The 27,226-nt window shown below is 46.7% G+C and overlaps 1 protein-coding gene across 3 annotated transcripts in view; it reads left to right on the forward strand.

Annotated features, from left to right (window-relative positions):
* FKBP8 (FKBP prolyl isomerase 8) overlaps positions 1-27,226 on the forward strand; it is a 224,469-nt gene that overhangs the window by 96,462 nt on the left and 100,781 nt on the right. For all 3 annotated transcript variants that reach the window (XM_063914734.1, XM_063914736.1, XM_063914735.1), the window contains exons 3-4: positions 6,469-6,638; positions 19,599-19,687. In XM_063914734.1, coding sequence (XP_063770804.1) covers positions 6,469-6,638; positions 19,599-19,687 — 259 coding nt within the window. The remainder of the gene's footprint in view (positions 1-6,468; positions 6,639-19,598; positions 19,688-27,226) is intronic.

Here is a 27,226-nt window from a genome sequence, read left to right on the forward strand (position 1 = left end):
GCTAACCCTGGGCCATATAAAAGACGTTGTCTTATATATGCGGGATGCTCAGAGGGACATTTGCCTGCTGGGCTCTAGAATTAATGCTATGTCCATTTCTGCCAGGAGGGTCTTATGGACTCTGCAATGGACAGGAGATGCTGATTCTAAAAAACACATGGAGGTTTTGCCTTATAAGGGTGAGGAATTGGTTGGGGACGGTCTATCGGATCTCGTGTCCACAGCGACAGCTGGAAAGTCGACTTTCTTGCCTCAGGTTTCCTCACAGCCTAAGAAAGCACCGTATTATCAAATGCAGTCCTTTCGTTCTCAGAAAGGCAAGAGGGTCAGGGGCGCATCCTTTCTTGCCAGAGGCAGGGGTAGAGGTAAGAAGCTGCACCATGCAGCCAGTTCCCAGGAACAAAAGTCCTCCCCTGCTTCCACTGCATGACGTTGGGGCTCCACAGGCGGAGCCAGGTGCGGTGGGGGCGCGTCTCTGAAACTTCAGCAACCAGTGGGTTCGCTCACAGGTGGATCTCTGGGCTGTACAAATTGTATCTCAGGGATACAAGCTGGAATTCGAAGCGACTCCCCCCCTCCGCCGTTACCTCAAATCAGCCTTGCCAGCTTCCCCCATGGAGAGGGAGGTAGTACTGGCGGCAATTCACAAGCTGTACCTCAGGCAAGTGATTATCAGGGTCCCCCTCCTTCAACAGGGAAGGGGTTACTATTCCACAATGTTTGTGGTACCGAAACCGGACGGTTCGGTGAGACCCATTCTGAATTTAAAATCCTTGAACACTTCTATAAAGAAATTCAAGTTCAAAATGGAATCGCTCAGAGCGGTTATTGCAAGCCTGGAAGACGGGGATTTTATGGTGTTGCTGGACATCAAGGATGCTTACTTGCATGTCCCCATTTACCCACTTCACCAGGAGTACCTCAGGTTTGTGGTGCAGGACTGTCATTACCAGTTCCAGACGTTGCCGTTTGGCCTGTCCACGGCACCGAGGATATTTACCAAGGTAATGGCCGAAATGATGATACTCCTTCTGAAGAAGGGAGTTATAGTTATCCCGTACTTGGACGATCTCCTCATAAAGGCGAGGTCCAGAGAGCAGTTGTTGATCAGCGTAGCACTCTCTCAGGAAGTGTTGCAACAGCACGGCTTGATTCTGAATGTTCCAAAGTCGCAGCTGATTCCTACGACGCGTCTGCTTTTCCTGGGCATGATTCTGGACACAGAACAGAAGAAGGTGTTTATCCCGGTGGAGAAGGCCCAGGAATTAGCATCTCTGGTCAGGGACCTCCTGAAACCAAAACGGGTATCGGTGCATCACTGCACGCGAGTCCTGGGAAAGATGGTGGCTTCATACGAAGCCATTCCCTTCGGCAGGTTCCATGCGAGGATCTTTCAGTGGGATCTGTTGGACAAGTGGTCCGGATCGCATCTTCAGATGCATCGGCTGATCACCCTGTCCCCAAGGGCCAGGGTGTCTCTTCTGTGGTGGCTGCAGGTTCGGCATACAGGACTGGGTCCTGGTGACCACGGATGCAAGCCTCCGAGAATGGGGGGCAGTCACTCAGGGAAGAAACTTCCAAGGGCTGTGGTCAAGTCTGGAGACTTCTCTACACATAAATATGCTGGAATTAAGGGCCATTTACAACGCCCTGAGTCAAGCAGAGCCCCTGCTTCGAAACCGGCCAGTGCTGATTCAGTCAGACAACATCACGGCGGTCGCCCATGTAAACCGCCAGGGCGGCACATGAAGCAGGATGGCAATGGCGGAAGCCACAAAGATTCTTCGGTGGGCGGAGAATCACGTGCAAGCACTGTCAGCAGTGTTCATTCCGGGAGTGGACAACTGGGAAGCAGACTTCCTCAGCAGACACGACCTCCACCCGGGAGAGTGGGGACTTCATCAAGAAGTCTTCACACAGATTGCAAAGCGAGGGGAACTGCCACAGGTGGACATGATGGCGTCCCGCCTCAACAAAAAGCTAAAAAGATATTGCGCCAGGTCAAGGGACCATCAGGCGATAGCTGTGGACGCCCTAGTGACACCGTGGGTGTACCAGTCGGTATATGTGTTTCCTCCTCTTCCTCTCATACCCAAGGTGCTGAGAATCATAAGAAAAAGAGGAGTGAGAACAATACTCATTGTTCCTGATTGGCCAAGAAGGACTTGGTACCCGGAACTGCAAGAAATGCGCACAGAGGACCCATGGCCTCTGCCTCTCAGACAGGACCTACTGCAACAAGGGCCCTGTCTGTTCCAAGACTTACTGCAGCTGCGTTTGACGGCATGGCGGTTGAACGCCGGATCCTAGCGGAAAAAGGCATTCCGGATGAAGTTATTCCTACGCTGATAAAAGCTAGGAGGAACGTGACAGCAAAGCATTATCACCGTATATGGCGAAAATATGTTGCTTGGTGTGAGGCCAGGACGGCCCCTACAGAGGAATTCCAGCTGGGTCGATTCCTGCTCTTCCTACAGTCAGGGGTGACTATGGGCCTAAAATTGGGGTCCATAAAGGTCCAGATTTCGGCCCTATCCATTTTCTTTAAAAAAGAACTGGCTTCACTGCCTGAGGTTCAGACGTTTGTAAAGGGAGTGCTGCATATTCAGCCCCCTTTTGTGCCACCAGTGGCACCCTGGGATCTTAACGTTGTGTTGGATTTCCTGAAATCCCACTGGTTTGAGCCACTTAAGACCGTGGAACTAAAGTATCTCACGTGGAAAGTGGTCATGCTGTTGGCCTTAGCATCGGCTAGGCGTGTGTCGGAATTGGCGGCTTTGTCATGTAAAAGCCCATATCTGATCTTCCATATGGACAGGGCAGAATTGAGGACTCGTCCCCAATTTCTCCCAAAGGTGGTCTCATCGTTTCATTTGAACCAACCTATTGTGGTGCCTGCGGCTACTCGTGACTTGGAGGACTCCAAGTTGCTGGTAGTAGTCAGGGCTTTGAAAATATATGTTTCCAGAACGGCTGGAGTCAGGAAGACTGACTCGCTGTTTATCCTGCATGCACCCAACAAGCTTGGTGCTCCTGCTTCAAAGCAAACTATTGCTCGCTGGATCTGTAGCACGATTCAGCTGGCTCATTCTGCGGCTGGATTGCCGCATCCAAAATCAGTAAAAGCCCATTCCACAAGGAAGGTGGGCTCTTCTTGGGCGGCTGCCCGAGGGGTCTCGGCTTTACAGCTTTGCCGAGCGGCTACTTGGTCGGGTTCAAACACCTTTGCAAATTTCTACAAGTTTGATACCCTGGCTGAGGAGGACCTTGTGTTTGCTCATTCGGTGCTGCAGAGTCATCCGCACTCTCCCGCCCGTTTGGGAGCTTTGGTATAATCCCCATGGTGCTTACAAAGTTCCCAGCATCCACTAGGACGTCAGAAAAAATAAGAATTTACTCACCGGTAATTCTATTTCTCGTAGTCCGTAGTGGATGCTGGGCGCCCGTCCCAAGTGCGGACTTTCTGCAATACGTGTATATAGTTATTGCTTAAATAAGGGTTATTGTTATGAGCCATCCGTTGAGTGAGGCTCAGTTGTTGTTCATACTGTTAACTGGGTAAGGTTATCACAAGTTATACGGTGTGATTGGTGTGGCTGGTATGAGTCTTACCCTGGATTCCAAAAATCCTTTCCTTGTAATGTCAGCTCTTCCGGGCACAGTTTCCCTAACTGAGGTCTGGAGGAGGGGCATAGAGGGAGGAGCCAGTGCACACCAGATAGTACCTAATCTTTTCTTTAGAGTGCCCAGTCTCCTGCGGAGCCCGTCTATTCCCCATGGTCCTTACAGAGTTCCCAGCATCCACTACGGACTACGAGAAATAGAATTACCGGTGAGTAAATTCTTATTTTTACTCCCGGATTACTCCCTCGTTTAAGCAAGTTCCAAGCAATGGGTCATTATTATTATTTATGTTATGCTCTATTCTTGTCAACCTGTCCTCTTTCGTGAATACTGATGAAAATAATTTATTAAATAAATCTGCTTTTTCCCTATCATCATTTATCAAGACATCCAGCTTACCCTTTAAGGGCCCAATATTCTCCCTTTTCAACCTTTTACCATTTATATACTTAAAGATCTTTTTCGGGTTTGTTTTACTCTCCTTTGCGATTGTTTTTTTTTCTCGTTTACTATTTTAGCTGCTCTAATTGCTTTTTTGCATTTATTGTTACATTCCTTGTAGAACTGGAATGATTCCACCTTTCCGTCAGACTTAAATGCTTTGAAAGCACGCCTCTTTTTATCCATTTGTTCCTTGACCTTTTTATTAAGCCACATCGGTTTGGATTTCTTACTTCTGTTTTTGTTGACTTTGGGAATATATAAATTAGTATACTTATTGAGCGCAGTTGAAAAAATGTCCCACATTTCATCAGTATTCTTACCATGAAATACAATTTCCCAATTAATCTCCTTCATTGCTTGTTTCAGCAATGTGAAATTTGCTTTCATAAAGTTAAAAATCTTGGTTAAACCCTTATATTGTTGTTTTTGAAAGCCGATATCGAATGTGATCATATTGTGATCCCTATTTCCTAGGGTCTCCCCTACTTTAGTATTTGTTATTATTTCCTCATTATTTGTTAGTACTAGGTCCAGTATAGCCCCTTGCCTAGTTGGCTCCTCAATTACCTGGGACAAGTAATGATCTTTTAGCATGTTTAAGAACCTTTTTCGCCTAGCTGTATTTACTGTTTAGGTGTTCCGGTTTAAGTCCGGGTAATTGAAGTCCCCAACAATAACGACGTCCCCATACCTGCAGCTTTTTCGATTTGCTGCAAGAGTAGTAATTCGTCATCCACACTAATATCTGGCGGTTTATAGCATGTCTCTATTAAAAGTTTTTTTTGTATCTTTACCCCCACTCGAAATCTCAACCCATAATGACTCTACGTTATCTCCAGTCCCCTCGTAACTGACCTCCTTTAAATATGGTTTTAAGAATGGTTTAACATAGAAACAAACACCCCCTCCCTTTTTATTAATCCTATCTCTCCTGAAAAGAGTGTATCCCTCGATGTTTGCCGTCCAGTCGTGAGAATCGTCCCACCATGTCTCAGTAATGTCTATTATGTCATAATGGTCATTATGTGCAATTGCCTCTAACTCCCCCATTTTATTTGTTGGGCTTCTTGCATTTGCAATCATACACTTAAGTTTATTAATTCCCTGATCCGCAAGTTCTGTTGTACATGACCTTTCCTTAGGAACCATGGTACCCCTATAATTACAATTGCTGACTTTCACGCCTTCCCCCCTCTCCACCCCCATTATACTTTATACATCCCACTATTCTTTGCTCTCTAGTGTTCCCACTAATTCTTTCAAATCCCTCCCCCCAGGCACCTAGTTTAAAATCTCCTCCAACCTTCTAACCAACCTTCCCCCCCCCCCCCCAGCACCGCTGCACCCCCCTCATTCAGGTGCAATCCATCGTGTCAAAAAAGATGGAGCCTGACTGAGAAGTCCGCCCAGTGTTCTAAGAACACAAATCCTTCCTTCCTACACCAGTCTCTAAGCCACACATTTACCGCCCTAATCTCCCTCTGCCTTCCTGCACTAGCACGTGGCACAGGTAATATTTCAGAGAATATTACCTTAGATGTCCTTGCCTTTAATTTTTGTCCTAGGTCCCTATAATCTCTCTTAAGGACATCCCACCTTCCACTAACTTTGTCGTTGGTGCCGACGTGCACCAAGACCGCCGGGTCGTTCCCGGCCCCTCCCAACAATCTTTCTACCCGGTCCGCAATGTGCCGTACCCAAGCACCCGGGAGACAACAGACTGTACGACGATCGCGGTCCTGGTAGCAGATTGCCCTATCTGTTTTCCTGATGATAATAGATTCCCCTACCACCACAATTTGACTAGGTACCCCACTTTCTTTTTTTCCCTTTGTCCTGGAGGGGCCGCTCCTCTGGTTGCTAGAGGGAGCGGTATCCTCCAGTGCCGTCATTTCCTCACTGCAATCCCCAGAATCTTCGTCCATTCGGGCGAATTTATTGGGGTTTGGCAGATCGGCTATTGGTTAGTAGGGCACAGCTGATTGAGGGTATGTAGTCTTGCACAATGCTGACACTGTAATGTGGAATGTTTCTGAATGTTGACAACCTCGTTCACAATGTCCACAGACAAAATTTCGGTATGTCAAATTATTGATATTATGCTACATTATGAACATAGCAGGCTCAGAGTTAGATAGTGTTAAAATACTGTACCTGCCAACATGACAGCTGTCGTCAGTCAGATTATGCTGACATTATGAACATCGAGTATGCCTTCAAGTTTTTCCAGTGTATTGGTAATTTTTTTTTTTTTTTTTAAACATTGTTTTATTGTGGTATTGCCTGGGTGCTCCTTAATGCCTTAGTAATCTTCTGAATACATTTGTATTATGTTAAGCTCCCTCCTCAAATTAATACAAGCATGGAGAGAAGATATAACTTTATAAATTGTATCTCTAGGCAGTGGAGTCCTGAGAAAGAAAGTATTGATCCCAGGCAAGGGTGCTGAGAGCAGACCAAAGAAGGGGCAAGACGTGACTGTGTGTTTGAAGACTACGCTGGAGGATGGCAGTGCTGTGGAAGAGAATGTCCCTCTCACGTTTACTCTGGGAGACGGTGACGTAATGCAGGTGAGGCAGACTGTCAATAGAAATCCACTGTGAGAGCACAAGATGTAGCCACAGAGGAGAAGGGTTCTCTCTTATATAGTGAGAAAGCTCATTCATTATTGACAATGTGCTGTGACATACACAAGAAGGTAAATCACATTTAGGCAGTACAAGACAGCTATAGCCCTCATATTCTGGATTTATGATATGCTATACCACAGCTGTTATGCTTTCTATACTAATGTCTTCACACAATATTTTTATAGCACAATAGATTTATTCTCCAAAAACTGCTACAATCGTGGGTGGACGCATGCCTCGGTTTCTCCAGGGCTAGTTGACATCCACACTGTCTTCTCTCATAGAGTGTGTACATGTTGTGTGATGAAAACTGAAATAATTAGCTACAGAATGTTTTCTGTCCATCATACCAGCTAATTCCTGTTTCTCTGACGTCCTAGTGGATGCTGGGCACTCCGTAAGGACCATGGGGAATAGACGGGCTCCGCAGGAGACTGGGCACTCTAAAGAAAAGATTAGGTACTATCTGGTGTGCACTGGCTCCTCCCTCTATGCCCCTCCTCCAGACCTCAGTTAGAGAAACTGTGCCCGGAAGAGCTGACATTACAAGGAAAGGAAATTTTGAATCCAGGGTAAGACTCATACCAGCCACACCAATCACACCGTACAACTTGTGATACCTTACCCAGTTAACAGTATGAACAACAACTGAGCCTCACTCAACAGATGGCTCATAACAATAACCCTTAGTTAAGCAATAACTATATACATGTATTGCTGAAAGTCCGCACTATGAGAAATAGAATTACCGGTGAGTAAATTCTTATTTTCTCCTGACTTGGGGGAACTGGAGGTCACAGATCTTCTAAAAAATCATAAACTTAACTGTTACTACAGCAATGTTTACTGGTTTACTACAGCAATTCCATATTGATCACTGCTGCCTATCCAGCACTTCCAAGCAGCAGTAGCAGAGATTTTCATTGTGTACATGTATGGCTCTTCTTTGGTCCGTGGTTTTTAGGACAGGGGCACTTGGCATTTCCTCTTCTCTTTATTTTTGCTTTATTTTTAGTTAAGGTTGCAAGGTGTTGCATTGCTGCATGTTGCGGAGGTGTCTCGACAATGTGTGGCCTAAATATTACTTTTATTCTAAAACATACATTCTCACCTTGACCTACTGCTCACACCCAAATATTACAGAAGTGTAGGGGAAGACGTGGGGGATTCTCACACAGGACTTAGATTTACTCTATGCCGCCCAGGGAGAGTGAAAATTTGCCTAGTTTAAGTGTGCGATTACATGTGTACGCTGTGCGAAAATTCCCCTCAGTCAGCAAATAGCTGCTAAACCGTTCATCTCACACTCGCCATCAGATGTTTTTCCCCATTCTCTGCAGTGTATGCGTAGCTCAATACTTACTCCTCCAGGGCTAAGAAATCAGGCTGATCGGGGCCGGAGCTGACGTCACACACCCTCCCTGAAAGCGCTTGGGAACACCTGCATTTTTCCTGACACTCCCAGAAAACGGGCAGTTACCACCAACAAACGTCGTCTTCCTGTCAATCACCTTGCGAAGGACTCTGCAATCGAAATTTTTGTACCATACTGTCGCTGTTTGGCGATGCGCCTGTGCATTGCGGTGTATACGCATGCACAGTCATTCGATAATCACCCGCTGTGCGAAAACACTCAACAGCGATCAGGTCTGAATCGGGTCCCTAGTGTCCATTGCTAAAGCCCACGGGAACACACAATCGCCAATACACACTGAGCAATGTAGGCAATTTGTCATTATGAAACTAAAAAAATGCCTGACATCGCTCCAGTGTTTATCCAGCTTTAGAGTAGAGTGGTATCTGCTGTCAGGGCTTGCTAATACCTTTTTCAGACTGAAACCTCGGGTCCAGCCTGGGTCACTAAACACGGGTTTCAACTGTGCCACATCGTTCAAACTTCTGGCTGGACCCGGCATACTTCCAGGGCTTTCCTTTGCCTGCATTTGAAGATGACATAATCTCCTATAACCCGAGTCCTTCCTGGGTTGGATTCACACCTAGCTGCGACTTGGGTTTTTCTGGTGGTGTGAAAGTGGTATAACACCAATAGATTCTGGTTCAGAGCATTGCAGGGTGCTAATTTTACCTTTTGTTTGGAATTTCTTACTGACACACTTAAATATTACTACCTCTTGTCATCTCTGGTAATAACAAAACACCAATCTAAGCTTATTCACCACCTTATTAGATAGATGCTCCCTCTCAATTAGTGGGAAACTGGAAGCTCCCAAACTCTTCCACTAACTCTGGGGTTATCTACTGGATAGAATACAGTACTGTGCAGATATTTTAGGCAGGTGTGGAAAAATGCTGCAAAGTAAAGGTGCATATGTGCCATGTGATATTACAAGCGATGTCACTAATTTTCACCAATCTGAGCGATATCATTTGTAATATTGGCCAGTGTGTATGCTACGAATGATGAACGATGTGCCGTCCTGCACATTATCGACCCCCGCTGTCGGCTGTTCATGCATTTCAATTTGGACGCATCATCCAAAACTGCATGTACGAGCCGGTCGCGGCATGACGTAAAGTTATGATTTCGCTAGCGATGTCATACAGTGTGTATGCACTAGGTCGGTAGGGAAAACACTATGCCATATTGCTCATTATCAGTTAAGTGAATGAAAGGAAGATAAATCTTAATCAAATCATTATTTAGTATGACCCCCTTTACCTTCAAAACAGCATCAATGCTTCTAGGTAGACTTGCACAGGGAGGTTGTTCCAAACGGGTTGGAGACCTAGCCACAGATCTTGGAACTGACACCTCCCTGATGGTATTGCATGATGGATAAGTACCTGCCTGTATTTCTCAACTTTGACACAGTACAACATTGTGCACAGTACTGTATATGACCTTCAGCCTAAACCAGTCTGCAGAATTGTTTTCCAGAACCTAGGAATCTTGGATATTCCACAATAATATTCAGATTCCATTATCTTTAGAATGACCCACAGCGTTTTAACACTGTTATTTATTCACTATTCCCTTCTGGGCTCCATTTACCTTTCACTGCCCTTTTTGTCTTCTCCCACCCTCCGCTCTTGAGTGTTCCAAAATAACACGCTTATTTGGATGTGAAGTCCTACTTTAGAAAATGAAAAAAGAAAAGCTTAATTCTGCACTGATATTAAGGAAAACATTGACCAAAGTTTTTATTTCAATGTTTAACGTGTGGGTGAGAATTGTGTACCATAGACCTGTAGCCTGTAGGTATGATACTGTTCTGGTGTGTAGCCAGGATTTGTTTGTCTTTCTCACAGTTTGTTATGCTGTTTTAATTTTATGTGTTTATATCCAGGTAGATACTGTTTGTGGTGCTGCTCACTAATGGCGATAAATAGTTTTCTCTGACGTCCTAGTGGATGCTGGGAACTCCGTAAGGACCATGGGGAATAGCGGCTCCGCAGGAGACTGGGCACAACTAAAGAAAGCTTTAGGACTACCTGGTGTGCACTGGCTCCTCCCTCTATGACCCTCCTCCAGACCTCAGTTAGAATTTTGTGCCCGGCCGAGCTGGATGCACACTAGGGGCTCTCCTGAGCTCCTAGAAAAGAAAGTATATTTTAGGTTTTTTATTTTCAGTGAGATCTGCTGGCAACAGACTCACTGCTATGAGGGACTTAGGGGAGAGAAGCGGACCTACCTGCTTGCAGCTAGCTTGGGCTTCTTAGGCTACTGGACACCATTAGCTCCAGAGGGATCGAACACAGGCCCAGCCTCGGTCGTCCGGTCCCGGAGCCGCGCCGCCGTCCCCCTTGCAGAGCCAGAAGCAAGAAGAACGTCCAGGAAATCGGCGGCAGAAGACTCCGGTCTTCATTAAGGTAGCGCACAGCACTGCAGCTGTGCGCCATTGCTCCCTGTGCACACCACATACTCCGGTCACTGATGGGTGCAGGGCGCTGGGGGGGGCGCCCTGGGCAGCAATTAGAGTACCTTAAAAGTGGCAAATCACACATAATATAGCCTAATAAGCTATATATGTGTAAAATACCCCTGCCACATTATGATTGTCCACCCAACGTGATCTAGTCAGACAACATCACGGCGGTCGCCCATGTAAACCGACAGGGCGGCACAAGAAGCAGGATGGCAATGGCACAAGGATTCTCCGATGGGCGGAAAATCATGTGTTAGCACTGTCAGCAGTGTTCATTCCCGGAGTGGACAAATGGGAAGCAGACTTTCTCAGAAGACACGACCTCCACCCGGGAGAGTGGGGACTTCATCCAGACGTCTTCCAAATGATTGTACACCATTGGGAAGGGCCACAGGTGGACATGATAGCGTCCCGCCTCAACAAAAAGCTAAAATGTTATTGCGCCAGGTCAAGGGACCCTCAGGCGATAGCTGTGGACGCTCTGGTAACACCGTGGGTGTACCAGTCGGTGTATGTGTTCCTTCCTCTGCCTCTCATACCCAAGGTACTGAGAATAATAAGAAGGAGAGGAGTAAGAACTATACTCGTGGTTCCGGATTGACCAAAAAGATCTTGGTACCCAGAACTTCAAGAAATGATCTCAGAGGACCCATGGCCTCTGCCGCTCAGACAGGACCTGCTGCAGCAGGGGCCCTGTCTGTTCCAAGACTTACCGCCGCTGGTTTGACGGCATGGCGGTTGAACACCGGATCCTAAAGGAAAAGGGCATTCCGGATAAAGTCATTCCTACGCTGATTAAGGCTAGGAAAGATGTGTCCGCAAAATATTATCACCGCATATGGCGAAAATATGTTGCTTAGTGTGAGGCCAGGAAGGCCCCAACGGAGGAATTTCAACTGGGTCGATTTCTGCACTTCCTACAGTCAGGAGTGACTATGGGCCTCAAATGGGTTCCAGTAAGGTCCAGTTTTCGGCTCTGTCCATTTACTTCCAAAAAGAACTGGCTTCATTGTCTGAAGTTCAGACATTTGTTAAGGGAGTGCTGCATATTCAGCCCCTTTTTGTGCCCCCAGTGGCACCTTGGGATCTCAACGTGGTGTTGGATTTCCTAAAGTCGTATTGTTTTGAACCACTTAAAACCGTGGAACTAAAATATCTCACGTGGAAAGTGGTCATGCTGTTGGCCTTGGCTTCGGCCAGGCGTGTGTCAGAATTGGCGGCTTTGTCTTGTAAAAGCCCTTATCTGATTTTCCATATGGATAGGGCGGAATTGAGGACTCGTCCCCAATTTCTCCCAAAGGTGGTTTCAGCGTTTCATTTGAACCAGCCTATTGTGGTGCCTGCGGCTACTCGTGACTTGGAGGACTCCAAGTTGCTGGACATAGTCCGGGCCCTAAAAATCTATGTTTCCAGGACAGCTGGAGTCAGAAAGACTGACTCGCTATTTATCCTGCATGCGCCCAACATGTTGGGTGCGCCTGCTTCAAAGCAGACTATTGCTCGCTGGATCTGTAGCACGATTTAACTTGCACATTCTGCGGCTGGACTGCCGCATCCTAAATCTGTAAAAGCCCATTCCACGAAGAAGGTGGGCTCTTCTTGGGCGGCTGCCCGAGGGGTCTCGGCTTTACAACTTTGCCGAGCAGCTACATGGTCGGGGTCAAACACATTTTGCTAAATTCTACAAGTTTGATACCCTGGCTGAGGAGGACCTAGAGTTCGCTCATTCGGTGCTGCAGAGTCATCCGCACTCTCCCGCCCGTTTGGGAGCTTTGGTATAATCCCCATGGTCCTTACGGAGTTCCCAGCATCCACTAGGACGTCAGAGAAAATAAGATTTTACTCACCGGTAAATCTATTTCTCGTAGTCCGTAGTGGATGCTGGGCGCCCGTCCCAAGTGCGGATTGTCTGCAATACTTGTATATAGTTATTGTTTAACTAAAGGGTTATTGTTGAGCCATCTGTTGAGAGGCTCAGTTATATTTCATACTGTTAACTGGGTATAGTATCACGAGTTATACGGTGTGATTGGTGTGGCTGGTATGAGTCTTACCCGGGATTCCAAATCCTTTCCTTATTGTGTCAGCTCAGCCGGGCACAAGATTCTAACTGAGGTCTGGAGGAGGGTCATAGAGGGAGGAGCCAGTGCACACCAGGTAGTCCTAAAGCTTTCTTTAGTTGTGCCCAGTCTCCTGCGGAGCCGCTATTCCCCATTGTCCTTACGGAGTTCCCAGCATCCACTACGGACTACGAGAAATAGATTTACCGGTGAGTAAAATCTTATTTTATGATGAAAAATAAAACAACACTCTGTAAACAAACTTGCTCGAAAAAAACTGCCATGTTTCAAATTGTTGAAGTTCGTAGGGCTATTTCTTGGCTACTCTGCAATGTTGATATTTGTAATGGATTCTGCAAAAAATTGTCAGTGCAATGAAACTTAACGCCTCTGCTAAATTTGAAAGAATATGGTCTCCATGGCTAGAATCCCCATATTCCTATCCTGACCCTCTGCTGTAATGGTTATTAGGCTGCTACTAGGCCCCTGAATTGCTGTTGGGTGCTATATGCTTTGTTTTTGTCCGATGCACCCTGCATGGAAGCCCTGCTCTGTGCACTATTAGATTGGGTACGAGTTAGGTAGTTTTTCTTTTGTATCCGCTCTTATCTTTCTCTTACGTCCTAGAGGTATAGACGGGCTCCGCAGGAGATAGGGCACCTAAAAAGAACTTTGACTATGGGTGTGCACTGGCTCCTCCCTCTATGCCCCTCCTCCAGACCTCAGTTAGATCTTGTGCCCAGAGGAGAATGGGTGCACTGCAGAGAGCTCTCCAGAGTTTTCTGTGGAAAAAAAGAATTTTGATAGGTTTTTTAATTTCAGGGAGTCCTGTTGGCAACAGGCTCCCTGCATCGTGGGACCGAGGAGAGAGAAGCAGAGCTGGCTTGTCAAGTTGGGCACTGCTTCTAAGGCTACTGGACACCATTAGCTCCAGAGGGAGTCGGAACACAGGTCTCACCTGGGGTTCGTCCCGGAGCCGCGCCGCCGTCCTCCTCACAGATGCCGAAGATAGAAGCCAGATAGAGAAGGCAGAAGACATCAGATCTTCATGAGGTACCGCTGCGCGCCATTGCTCCCAGTCACGCACACACAGAGCAGCACTGAAGGGTGCAGGGCGCAGGGGGGGGGGGCGCCCTGGGCAGCAATAAACCTCACAGTTTGGCACAAATATAGTTGGATCAGACTGCGGAGGCAGTAAATCTAAAATCCTCCGCCATTTTATTGAAAAATCACTGGGACCGAAGCCCGCCGTCGGGTGGGCGGGGCTTGATCCTCGGCACTAACCAGCGCCATTTTCTCCACAGAGGCTGCATGAGGAAAACGTTGGCTCCCTGGTCTCTCCCCTGCTGAACACACACGCTGGAAAAAAGAGGAGGTGAGCACATTAGCGACGCAGTGAGTGGGAATTGGCATAATATATATAAAAAAGCGCTATCTGGACATATTTTTTCCAGTGTTTTTAAGCGCTGGTGTGTGCTGGCATACTTTCTCTCTGTCTCTCCTTAGGACCTGGTTGGGGTTTTGTCCCCTTATAGGTTAATCCCTGTGTGTGTGGGGTGTCGGTACGTGTGTGTCGACATGTCTGAGGCGGAAGGCTTCTCCAAGGAGGAGGTGGAGCAAATGAGTGGTGTGTCCCCGTCGGTTGTGCCGACTCCAGATTGGATGGACATGTGGCATATGTTGAATGCAAGTGTGGCATCTTTACATAAAAGGCTTGATAAGGCTGGTTTAGGGGGGACATCAGGGGGTCCATCCTCAGATTGGACCGACTCACAGGGCCCGTCGGGGTCTCAAAAGCGTCCCTTAACACAAGACACTACTACCGACACGGATTCTGATTCCAGTGTCGACTATGATGAAGTAAAATTGCACCCTAGGGTGACTAAAACCATTCAGTGTAGGATTGTGGCAATAAGGGATGTGTTGCATATTGTGGATGAACCCTCGGTCCCCGACACAAGGGTACACATGTTTAAGGAAAAGAAACAGATTATTAACTTTCCCACTTCTCATGAATTAAATGAATTCTTTGGAAAAGCTTGGGAGACTCTGGATAAGAGACCGCAGATCCCCAAAAGAATTTATACGCATACCCTTTCCCTAAGCAGGACAGGGAGAATTGGGAATCACCCCCCACTGTGGACAAGGCCCTGACGCTCTTGTCCAAGAAAGTGGCGCTACCGTCTCCTGACACAGCGGCCCTTAAGGACCCTGCAGATCGCAGGCAAGAAACTACCTTAGTGTATTTATTCTCATACGGGTGCTGTGTTAAGACCGACAATTGCGTCGGCATGGGTGTGTAGCGCAATTGCAGCTTGGACAGATGAGCTGACAGATCAATTTGATAATATGGATAAGGATACTATATTCCTAACTCTAGCCCATATTAAAGACGCAGTCTTATTTATGAGGGATGCTCAAAGGGACATTGGATTGCTAGCTTCTAGGGCCAATGCCATGTCTATCTCAGCGAGAAGATCCTTATGGACTCGCCAATGGACGGGTGATGCGGATTCCAAGAAACATATGGAAGTACTACCCTATAAGGGGGATGTATTGTTTGGGGATGGGCTGACGGACCTGGTTTCCACAGCTACAGCAGGTAAATCAAATTTTTTACCATATATTCCCCAACAGCAAAAGAAGGTAACACCCTATCAGATGCAATCCTTTCGGTCGCACAAGTCCAAAAGAGGTCGGGGATCCTCTTTCCTCGCCAGAGGTAAGGGCAGAGGCAAGAGAGCACCTGCTTCGACAGGTGCCCAGGAACAAAAGTCCTCCTTGGCAGCTCCAAAACCCACAGCATGACGCTGGGGCTCCCCTGAGGGAGTCCGCACCGGTGGGGGCACGTCTTCGACTTTTCAGTCAGGCCTGGGTCAGTTTGGACCTGAATCCCTGGGTGGTGGAAATAGTTTCCCAGGGTTACAAATTGGAATTCGAGGAGGTGCCCCCGCGCCGATTCTTCAAATCGGCCCTACCAGCTTCCACATCTGAAAGGGATGTAGTGTTAGCTGCAATTCAAACGCTGTGTATACAGCAAGTGATAATCAAGGTTCCCCTGCACCAGCAGGGAAGAGGTTACTATTCAACCCTATTTGTGGTCCCGAAACCGGACGGTTCGGTCAGACCTATTTTGAATCTGAAATCCCTAAACCTGTACATAAAAAGATTCAAATTCAAAATGGAATCACTCAGAGCAATAATAGCCAACATGGAGGAGGGGGAGTTTATGGTGTCTCTGGACATAAAGGATGCGTACCTTCATGTCCCCATATATGCCCCTATCAGGAATACCTGAGATTCGCTGTACAGGATTGTCATTACCAATTTCAGATGTTGCCGTTTGGACTCTCCACGGCCCCGAGGATTTTCACCAAGATAATGGCGGAAATGATGGTGGTCCTGCGCAAGCATGGAGTCACAATTATCCCATACTTGGACGATCTCCTGATAAAAGCGAGATCAAGAGAGAAATTGCTGAGCAATGTGGCGCTCTCTCTGAGAGTGCTCAAGCAACACGGTTGGATTCTAAATCTACCAAAGTCACAGTTGATTCCGACAACTCGACTACCGTTCCTAGGTATGATACTGGATACGGAACAAATGAAGGTCTTCCTCCCAATAGAGAGAGCCCAAGACATCCAGAACATGGTCAGAGACCTGCTAAAACCGAAAAGAGTGTCAGTTCACCAATGCACTCGAGTTCTGGGGGAAATGGTGGCGGCCTACGAGGCCATTCCCTTCGGAAGGTTCCATGCAAGGACTTTTCAATGGGACATTCTGGACAAGTGGTCCGGGTCCCATCTGCACTTACATCGGAAAATAACACTGTCCCCAGGGACAAGAGTGTCCCTCCTGTGGTGGTTGCAAAGTGCTCACCTCCTGGAGGGTCGCAGGTTCGGAATTCAGGATTGGATCCTGGTTACCACGGACGCGAGCCTCCGAGGATGGGGAGCGGTCACACAGGGAAAGACTTTTCAGGGTCTTTGGTCAGACCAGGAGTCCTGTCTACACATCAATGTGTTGGAACTCAGGGCCATTTACAACGGCCTTCGACAAGCGGAGATTTTTTTTCGAAACCTACCGGTTCTTATTCAATCAGACAATGTCACAGCAGTGGCTCATGTGAACCGCCAAGGCGGGACAAGAAGCAGAGTCGCAATGGCGGAAGCCACAAGGATCCTTCGCTGGGCGGGAAAATCATGTAAGCGCTCTGTCGGCTGTCTTCATTCCGGGAGTGGACAACTGGGAAGCAGACTTCCTCAGCAGGAGAATGGGGACTTCATCAAGAAGTCTTTGCAGACGTAACACGTCTGCAAGGGAACTCCTCAAATAGACATGATGGCGTCACGCCTCAACAAAAAACTTCGGAGGTATTGCGCCAGGTCTCGGGACCCTCAGGCAGACGCACTGGTAACACCGTGGGTGTTCGAATCGGTTTACGTGTTTCCTCCTCTTCCTCTCATCACGAAAGTGTTGAGGATCATAAGACGAAGAAGAGTACAGACGATACTCGTTGTCCCAGACTGCCCTCGAAGGGCCTGGTACTCGGATCTACAAGAGATGCTCACAGGAGATCCCTGGCCTCTTCCTCTGAGGGAAGACCTGTTGCAGCAGGGGCCCTGTGTATTTCAAGACTTACCGCGGTTACGTTTGACGGCATGGCGGTTGAACGCCGAATCCTAGCGAAAAAGGGGATTCCGGAAGAGATCATCCCTACTTTAATAAAGGCTAGGAAGGAGGTGACGGTAAAACATTATCATCATATCTGGCGAAAGTATGTGTCGTGGTGTGAGACAAAGAATGCACCTACGGAAGATTTTCATCTGGGTCGTCTTCTCCACTTCCTACAGACAGGAGTGGATATGGGCCTGAAATTAGGCCCGGTTAAGGTACAGATTTCGGTCCTCTCGATTTTCTTTCAGAAGGAATTGGCTTCTCTTCCAGAAGTCCAGACGTTTGTAAAGGGAGTGCTGCACATCCAGCCCCCTTTTGTGCCTCCAGTGGCACCATGGGACCTGAACGTGGTGTTGCAGTTCCTAAAATCACACTGGTTTGAACCGCTTAACAAGGTTGAGTTGAAATTTCTTACCTGGAAGGTGGTCATGTTGTTGGCCTTAGCATCAGCAAGGCGAGTCTCAGAATTGGCGGCTTTGTCACACAAGAACCCCTACTTGATTTTTCATGTGGATCGGGCTGAATTGAGGACACGTCCGCAATTTTTGCCTAAAGTGGTTTTCGTTCCATATGAATCAACCTATTGTGGTGCCTGTGGCTACAAGTGACCTGGAGTGTTCCAGATCCCTGGACGTAGTCAGGGCCTTAAAAATGTATGTAGCCAGGACGGCTAGAATTAGGAAAACAGAGGCTCTGTTTGTCCTGTATGCGGCCAATAAGATTGGCGCACCTGCTTTGAAGCAGACTATTGCTTGCTGGATCTGTAATACGATTCAGCAGGCTCACTCTACAGCTGGATTGCCGGTACCAAATTCGGTTAAGGCCCATTCCACTAGGAAGGTGGGCTCTTCTTGGGCGGCTGCCCGAGGCGTCTCGGCATTACAACTTTGCCGAGCGGCGACTTGGTCGGGTCAAACACTTTTGCTAAATTCTACAAGTTTGATACCCTGGCTGATGAGGACCTAGCGTTTGCTCACTCGGTGCTGCAGAGTCATACGTACTCTCCCGCCCGTTTGGATGCTTTGGTATAAACCCCATGGTCCTTACGGAGTCCCCAGCATCCTCTAGGACGTAAGCGAAAATAAGATTTTAAACCATCCAGTAAATCTATTTCTCCTAGTCCGTAGAGGATGCTGGGCGCCCGTCCCAGTGCGGAAACTCTGCAAGACTTGTATATAGTTGTTGCTTACATAAGGGTTATGTTACAGTTGACATCGGTCTTGGACCGTTACTGTCGTTTTGTTCATACTGTTAACTGGTTATGTATGTTCCAGGTTACATGGTATGATTGGTGTGGGCTGGTATGAATCTTGCCCTTGGATTGCTAAATCCTGCCTTGTATTGTCCATCTCCTCTGGGCACAGTTCTCTAACTCAGGTCTGGAGGTGGGGCATAGAGGGAGGAGCCAGTGCACACCCATAGTCAAAGTTCTTTTTAGGTGCCCTATCTCCTGCGTAGCCCGTCTATACCCCATGGTCCTTACGGAGTCCCCAGCATCCTCTACGGACTAGGAGAAATAGATTTACCGGTAGGTTTAAAATCTTATTTATTTATTTTTTCTTTCTTCTTCTTCTTTAGCTTTGATAAAACGACAAAAAGTTTAATGTAGTTTTTTTTACACTACTTACGGATTTTGCAAGTTTATTCTGTAAAAATGACTATGTACATACATATTCCTTTAAGTATACGGCTTGTTATTATGATGAAAGTGAATATTGTCTCACTAGTGGTACCTTGACTTATTGTACATGTTACACCACTGTTATGCAATATCTGTAATCAAATTTCTATCCTTTGAAATAAAAATTACTCTCTTAAAAAAAAAAAAATCAGTGATACAGAATATGGATTATCACCACTATTTTCTCTATCCATGCTTTGTCGCTATTTTTACTTGTATGACTTTCCCCTATAATAAAAGTGTCCCACTCCTTTTATGACTCTTGTCGTCCTCATCAGAGTTGTATATTTTCTCTACTTGCCTATAAAGTGATCGTTGAGCAGTGTGTGTGACACAGCTCAGCTCCAATACTGAATGGTAAAGGATTTGACGAGCCTGTAGACCTGTATTACTATATAGCTCTTCTGACATGGTACCTGAACATTGCTGATTTTCCTGCATCCCTCTATGGAGTATGTGACTTTGCCCACTCTCCCCCTAAGAGTAACATCATTATTATTATATTGTAGTAATAATTGAAAAACATAGCCACTTCATGATGTGTGTCAGTCATTGTGTTACTGTGAGCTGATGTATTAATCTGGTTCCTACCTAGGCCTTTGACCTGTGTGTGCTGCTTATGGAAACTGGAGAAACTGCCATTATTGCTGCAGATGCTAAATATTGCTATGGGAAAGAAGGCAGGTGAGTTTCCAGTGATCCTTCAATAAAACCTAACCATTCCATTGCTGGTAGTAAAATTTTATTGCTGATTACATTAGTTAATGTTGATTTGACTGCTACAAATGTAAATATACATCTGATTTATAAAGACTAAGATACTGTAAATGCACATTATTATTATTATTATTATTATTATCATCATCATCATCCTTTCTATGACGCCACAAGGGTTGCGCAACGCAAAGTACATAAACATTTGAGCAGAACAAGAAAACAGCAACTTAAAATACAAGACAATGTAGGACAAGTACATGGTGTATATAGACATTGATGCATTTATGGTCATAACACTCAAGCACCAGGCTGGAAGAAATCGAGGGTTAAGTGATGTATGGTGTAGATAATAGTATAAGTAAGGGAAGAGGAGAGATGGCCCTTCTCGTGAGAGCTTACATGCCAATCTCTTTCCAGAAATTGTACACCTATAAGGGCTGGAATACAGTAGGAGGCAGTATATTATCACAGATAGGTCAGTTTAGCAATGGCTGATGGAGTGTAAAAGTTATTTTTTTTTTTATTATAAGGTCTTCTGGGGGTTATACTGGATCCAGATTTTGGGAATGGGTGCAATGGTCGTTTGAGATTGCTGGAGGTGCGGGTTGCCGGACGATCTTGGACATTTTTTAAAGGGGCCATCACTTACAAGGCATGGTTTTGCCTTGTAAGTGTTGCCCCTTTAAAAAATAATAATCTGAGATCGACCGGCAAACCACACTTCTGGCGATCTCGGACTCCATTACATCCCAGCACATAAGGGAGAATCATCTTGGCAAGCCAGAATACGATTTTGAATTAAACATACAAAAAATATGTTTTACTGTGTTAATCTCAAATGATACAATATGTGCATACAGATTTATCCTCATACACCAAGGGGTATATTTAAAACAGTGCTAGTTTTTAGAAGTGGAGATGTTGCCCAGAGCAACCAATCAGATTCTACTTATTTGTCTAGCACCTATTAGAAGATAATAGCTAGAATCTGGTTGCTATGGGCAACAGCTCCACTTCTCAAAATCCAGCACCTCATTAAATATACCCTCTAGCCTTAATACTCCATGCAGCGTGAGTCTGCCGCACCAAGCATTGTAGCGTCTTTTCTCATACGTCCTTGAGGATGCTGGGGACACCAATAGAACCATGGGGTATAGACTGGATCCGCAGGAGACATGGGCACTTTAAGACTTTCAAAAAGGGGTGTGCACTGGCTCCTCCCTCTATGCCCCTCCTCCAGACCCCAGTTTTAGAATTGTGCCCAGTGAGACTGGACGTACTACAGGGGAGCTCTACTGAGTTTCTCTGAAAAAAGACTTATTGTTAGGTTTTTTATGTTCATGGAGGCTGTTGGCAACAGTCTCCCTGCTTCGTGGGACTTAGGGGAGAGAAGTATGATCAACTTCCAGTGAGTTAATGGCTCTGCTTCTGGCTACAGTACACCATTAGCTCCTGAGGGTGCTGATCGCTGGGTACGCCTAGATGCTCTCTCCCGCAGCCTGCCGTCACCCCCTTACAGAGCCAGAAGTCAGAAGACAGGTGAGTAGAAGAAGAAAAGAAGACTTCAGTGACAGCATTCTCTGAGGTACCACGCAACAAACGGACGCTGCGCGCCGGGCTCCCACACACACACAAAGCACTACTGGGTGCAGGGTGGGATGGGGTGGGGGGAGGTTTGGTGGGTTCCTGGGCAGCTAAAAATCCTCAGCATACACTGGCAAGAAGGGACATTAGTGCCAAGGCACTGTCCCAACCCCCGCCAGTATAATCAGTTATTAAAAGAAGCGGGACAGAAGCGCGCCATTAAGGGGGCGGTGCTTCGTCCCCACAGCTCACTCTGCGCCATTTCCTCTCTGCAGGCTGCAGAGACGCTGGTCCTTCCTCAACACTGCTGACAAGTATCAGGGTGCAAAACGGGGGGGTAGGGGGGGGGCCCAGGTTATTTGGTGCAAAATACTTTGATATTAAAAGCGCTACAGGTCTGGGGCATTTTATTTAAGCGCTTCAGAACCGCTGATTGAGCACTGGGGTGTGAGCTGGCAAATTCCCTCTGTCTCTCTCTGACAGGCTTTCCTGTGGGTCTGTCCCCTATAAGCCCAGTGTGTCTGTGGGTGTTTATTGCACGTGTGTCGGCATGTCTGAGGCTGAGTGCTCTTCACAGAAGGAGGCTGTATTAGAGACACAAAAGGCGGTGGGGATGACCATGTCGGCACCGCCGACTCCTGATTGGGTAAATGTGTTGAATGCTTTGAATGCTAATGTGGCTCGTATTAGTAAGAGATTAGACAAGTCTGAGTCTCAGACCCAAGCATGGAAGAAATCTGTGGAGGATATGTTATTACAAGTCCAGGTCCCCTCGGGTCACAGAAACGTACGTTTGCCCAGTCGGCAGACACTGATACCGACACGGACACTGATTCCAGTGTCGACTATAGCGATTCCAGATTAGATCCAAAATTGGCAAAGAGCATTCAGTACATGATTGTGGCAGTTAAAGAGGTATTACATATCACTGAGGACCCTGCTATTCCTGATAAAAGGGTCTGTATGTATAAGGAAAAGAAACCTGAGATAGCGTTTCCTCCCTCTCATGAACTGAACGCTCTATTTGAAAAAGTCTGGGAAAGCCCTGACAGAAAGTTTCAGATTCCCAAAAGGATTTCGGTGGCTTATCCGTTTCCCTCTGGGGATAGGGAAAAGTAGGAGTCGCCCCCCATTGTAGTCAAGGCCCTATCGCGTTTGTCAAAAAAGGTGGCTCTTCCGTTACCTGGCACGTCAGCCCTTAAAGACCCTGTGGATCGTAAGCAGGAAAATACGTTAAAATCCATTTATACGACCACAGGTACGCTACTCAGACCGGTCATTGCATCTGCGTGGTGAGTGAGTAGTGCTATCGAAAAGTGGGCAGATAACTTGTCATCTGATATAAATACCCTAGATAGGGATAGCATCCTCTTGACGCTGGGTTATATCAAGGATGCTGCAGCTTACCTGAAGGAAACGGCGAGAGATATTGGCCTTTTGGGTTCAAAGGCCAATGCCATGGCAGTTTCAGCTAGGCGAGCATTATGGATTCATCAATGGAATGCTGATGCTGACTCCAAGAATAATATGGAATCTCTACCATATAAAGGTGATGTCTTGTTTGGTGACGGCCTCGCAGATTTGGTATCTACGGCTACCGCTGGTAAGTCATCATTTTTGCCTTATGTACCTTCACAACAAAAGAAAACACACCACTATCAGATGCAGTCCTTTCGGCCCAATAAATACATGAAAGGGCGAGGTTTTTCCTTCCTTGCTACTAGAGGAAGGGTTAAAAGATCACCAGCCGTGGCAGGTTCCCAGGAGCAGAAGTCCTCCCCGACTTCTGCCAAATCCAGCGCATGACGCTGGGGCTCCTCTGCGGGAGTCCGCACCGGTGGGGGTACGTCTCACTCTTCAGTCAGTTCTGGGTTCGTTCGGATCTGGACCCATGGGCTTTACAAATAGTATCCCAAGGGTACAAACTGGAGTTTCAAGACGTTCCCCCTCGCCGATTTTTCAAATCGGCCTTACCAGCTTCTCTTCCAGACAGGGAGGTAGTTTGCAACACGATACAAAAGTTGTGTCAAAATCAGGTCATCGTCAGGGTTCCCCATTCACAACAGGGAGAAGGCTTTTATTCAAGCCTGTTTGTGGTCCCGAAGCCGGATGGCTCGGTCAGACCAATCCTAAACCTGAAATCACTCAATTTTTACCTAAAAAATTTCAAATTCAAGATAGTCTCTCTGAGCAGTGATCTCCAGTCTGGAGGAAGGGGATTTTATGGTGTCGGTGGACATAAAGGATGCCTACTTGCCTGTTCCCATCTATCCTCCGCATCAGGCTTACCTGAGGTTTGCAATTCAGAATTGTCATTACCAATTTCAGACGTTGCCGTTTGGTCTGTCCACGGCTCCGAGGATTTTCACCAAAGTAATGGCGGAAATGATGGTTCTTCTTCGCAAGCAAGGAATCACAATTATCCCGTACTTGGACGATCTCCTGATAAAGGCGAGATCCAGGGATCAGTTGGTGAAACACGTTGCACTGTCCCTGGCAGTTCTTCAACAACATGGTTGGCTCCTAAACCTGCCGAAATCACAGTTGATTCCGGCGACGAGGTTGTCATTTTTAGGAATGATACTAGACTCAGAACTACAGAGAGTTTTTCTTCCAGTGGAAAAGGCTCTGGAAATCCAGCGAATGGTCTAACAAATTCTGAAACCAGCAAAAGTGTCAATCCCCCAATGCACTCTGTTGCTGGGGAAGATGGTTGCGGCCTACGAGGCCATTCAATTTGGCAAATTCCATGCCAGAGTGTTTCAGTGGGACCTGTTGGACAAGTGGTCCGGATCCCACCTGCACATGCACCGAAGGATAATTCTGTCTTCCAAGACCAGAATCTCACTCCTGTGGTGGCTGCACAGCTCTCACCTCCTAGAAGGGCGCAGGTTTGGGATCCAGGACTGGATCCTAGTAACCACGGATGCAAGTCTCCGAGGCTGGGGAGCAGTCACACAGGGGGAAAACTTCCAAGGAAGATGGTCAAGCCAGGAAACTTGTCTCCACATAAATGTTCTGGAGTTAAGAGCCATTTACAATGGCCTTCTACAAGCGGAACATCTTCTTCGCAGTCTGCCCGCACTGATACTGGATAATGTAACAGTAGCGTACATAAACCGGCAGGGCGGAACAAAAAACAGAGCGGCAATGGCAGAAGCCACAAAGGTTCTCCGCTGGGCGAAAAGCATACAAGTGCTCTGTCAGCGATCTTCATTCCAGGAGTGGACAACTGGGAAGCAGACTTCCTCAGCAGACACGATTTCCATCCAGGAGAGTGGGGCCTCCATCAAGAGGTCTTCACAGAAGTGACAAGTCATTGGGGAATTCCTCAAATAGACATGATGGCATCGCGTCTCAACAAGAAGCTTCAGAGATATTGTTCCAGGTCGAGTTACCCTCAAGCAATAGCAGTAGATGCACTGGTGACACCATGGGTGTTTCAGTCGGTGTATGTATTCCCTCCACTTCCTCTCATTCCAAAAGTTCTAAAGATCATAAGAAGAACAAAGGTTCAAGCGATCTTCAGGAATTACTCATAGGAGATCCCTGGCCTCTTCCTCTATGCGAGGACCTGTTACAGCATGGGCCGTGCGTATACCAAGACTTACCGCGGTTGCGTTTGACGGCATGGCGGTTGAACGCCAAATTCTAGCAAGAAAGGGTATTCCCAGTGAAGTCATTCCCACACTTCTCCAGGCCAGGAAGGGAGTTACCTCGAAACATTACCACCGTATTTGGAGAAAATGTGTCTTGGTGCGAATCCAAAAAGGCTCCTGCGGAAGAGTTTCAGCTAGGACGTTTCCTCAATTTTCTACAAGCAGGTGTGGATGCGGGCCTAAAGTTGGGCTCAATTAAGGTACAGATTTCAGCCTTATCGGTTTTCTTTCAAAAACAATTGGTGTCCCTTCCAGAAGTTCAGACGTTCGTGAAAGGTGTGTTGCACATCCAACCCCTATTTGTGCCTTCAGTGGCACCATGGGATCTTAACATGGTGTTGCAGTCCTTTCAATCACATTGGTTTGAACCTTTACCAAAGGTGGAGTTGAAGTTCCTCACTTGGAAAGTGGTCTTCCTGTTGGCTTTGGCATCCGCAAAGCGGGTGTCTGAATTAGCGGCCTTATCTCACGAGTCCTTATTTAATCTTTCACGAAGATAGAGCAGAGTTGAGGACTCGTCAGCATTTTCTGCCATAGGTGGTTTCATCTTTCCACATGAACCAACCTATTGTGGTGCCAGTGGCTACTGACGCTTTCGTTGAGTCAAAGTCTTTGGATGTGGTCAGAGCTCTGAAAATCTATGTCGCCAGAACGGCTCAGATTAGGAAAACCGAGGCTCTGTTTGTCCTGTATGCTCCCAACAAGGTTGGGTGTCCTGCTTCCAAACAGACCATTGCACGCTGGATCTGTAACACGATTCAGCATGCTCATTTCACGGCCGGATTACCGTTGCCGAAATCAGTAAATGCCCATTCTACTAGAAAGGTGGGCTCGTCCTGGGCGGCTGCACGAGGGGTCTCGGCATTACAACTTTGCCGAGCTGCTACTTGGTCGGGTTCAAACACTTTTTTGCGAAGTTTTACAAGTTTGATACCCTGGCCGATGACGACCTCAAGTTTGGTCAATCGGTGCTGCAGAGTCATCCGCACTCTCCCTCCCATTTTTAGAGCTTTGGTATAACCCCATGGTTCTATTGGTGTCCCCAGCATCCTCTAGGACGTATGAGAAAATAGGATTTTAATACCTACCGGTAAATCCTTTTCTCTTAGTCCGTAGAGGATGCTGGGCGCCCGTCCCAGTGCGTACTGTATCTGCAGTTATTAGTGTGGTTACACGCATGTTGTGTTACATTTATTGTCAGCCTGTTGCTGAAATAGTTTATGCCGTTGGCGTGTGTTCTGTTGTTTGCCACGTTGTGCGGCATGCTTGTGGTGTGTGCTGGTATGAATCTCACCTTAGTTTAACAATAAATCCTTTTCTCTAATTATGTCCGTCTCCCTGGGCACAGTTCCTATAACTGGAGTCTGGAGGAGGGGCATAGAGGGAGGAGCCAGTGCACACCCCTTTTTGAAAATCTTAAAGTGCCCATGTCTCCTGATGATCCTGTCTATACCCCATGGTTCTATTGGTGTCCCCAGCATCCTCTACGGACTAAGAGAAAAGGATTTACCGGTAGGTATTGAAATCCTATTTTTTTTCCACTCAAATGTGCGTCTTAATCACAATATAATACAACAAAACCGTTTCACAAGACTTCATGGATTTATTTTATACAGTATGTGACATTTATATCTATGTGCACCTGAGTCTGTACACGGAGCACAATGAAACCTTGGTGTGAAAAAAGTGTCGGCTGCTGCATCGTAGCACTGCGTATACAGATTCGGACTATGTCGCACACAGATAAACAGACTGAGACTGGAGGGAGGCAGGTTCAGGGGAAATTTAAGGAAAAATTTCTTCACAGAAAGGGTAGTGGATAGGTGGAATAGCCTCCCATCAGAGGTGGTAGAGGCTAAGACTGTAGAGCAATTTAAACATGCTTGGGATAGGCATATCAATATCCTTACAAAGAATTAAGGTTCAAAAAGGGTTGAGATTACCTAAAGGATAAATAAAAGGGGCAGACTAGATGGGCCAAGTGGTTCTTATCTGCCGTCAATTTCTATGTTTCTATAATGTCACAGGCACTTAGTGATTTCATAGACTACATACTTTTGCGGCCCATAAAATGGCTGACTCTACATTGTAGGTGACAAATTCACTCTTGTTATATAAACCAATATTGTTATATAAACCAATTGATCACCCCATCTATACCCCGTGGGGTATAGATGGGGTGATCACGGGGTATAGATGGGGTGATCAATCGAGCCGGTACTTTACATTTTTAATGTGTGGCTGGTTCCTCCCCTTCTATGCC

The sequence above is a fragment of the Pseudophryne corroboree genome, chromosome 1 (assembly GCF_028390025.1).
Source record: "Pseudophryne corroboree isolate aPseCor3 chromosome 1, aPseCor3.hap2, whole genome shotgun sequence".
Taxonomy (NCBI): domain Eukaryota; kingdom Metazoa; phylum Chordata; class Amphibia; order Anura; family Myobatrachidae; genus Pseudophryne; species Pseudophryne corroboree.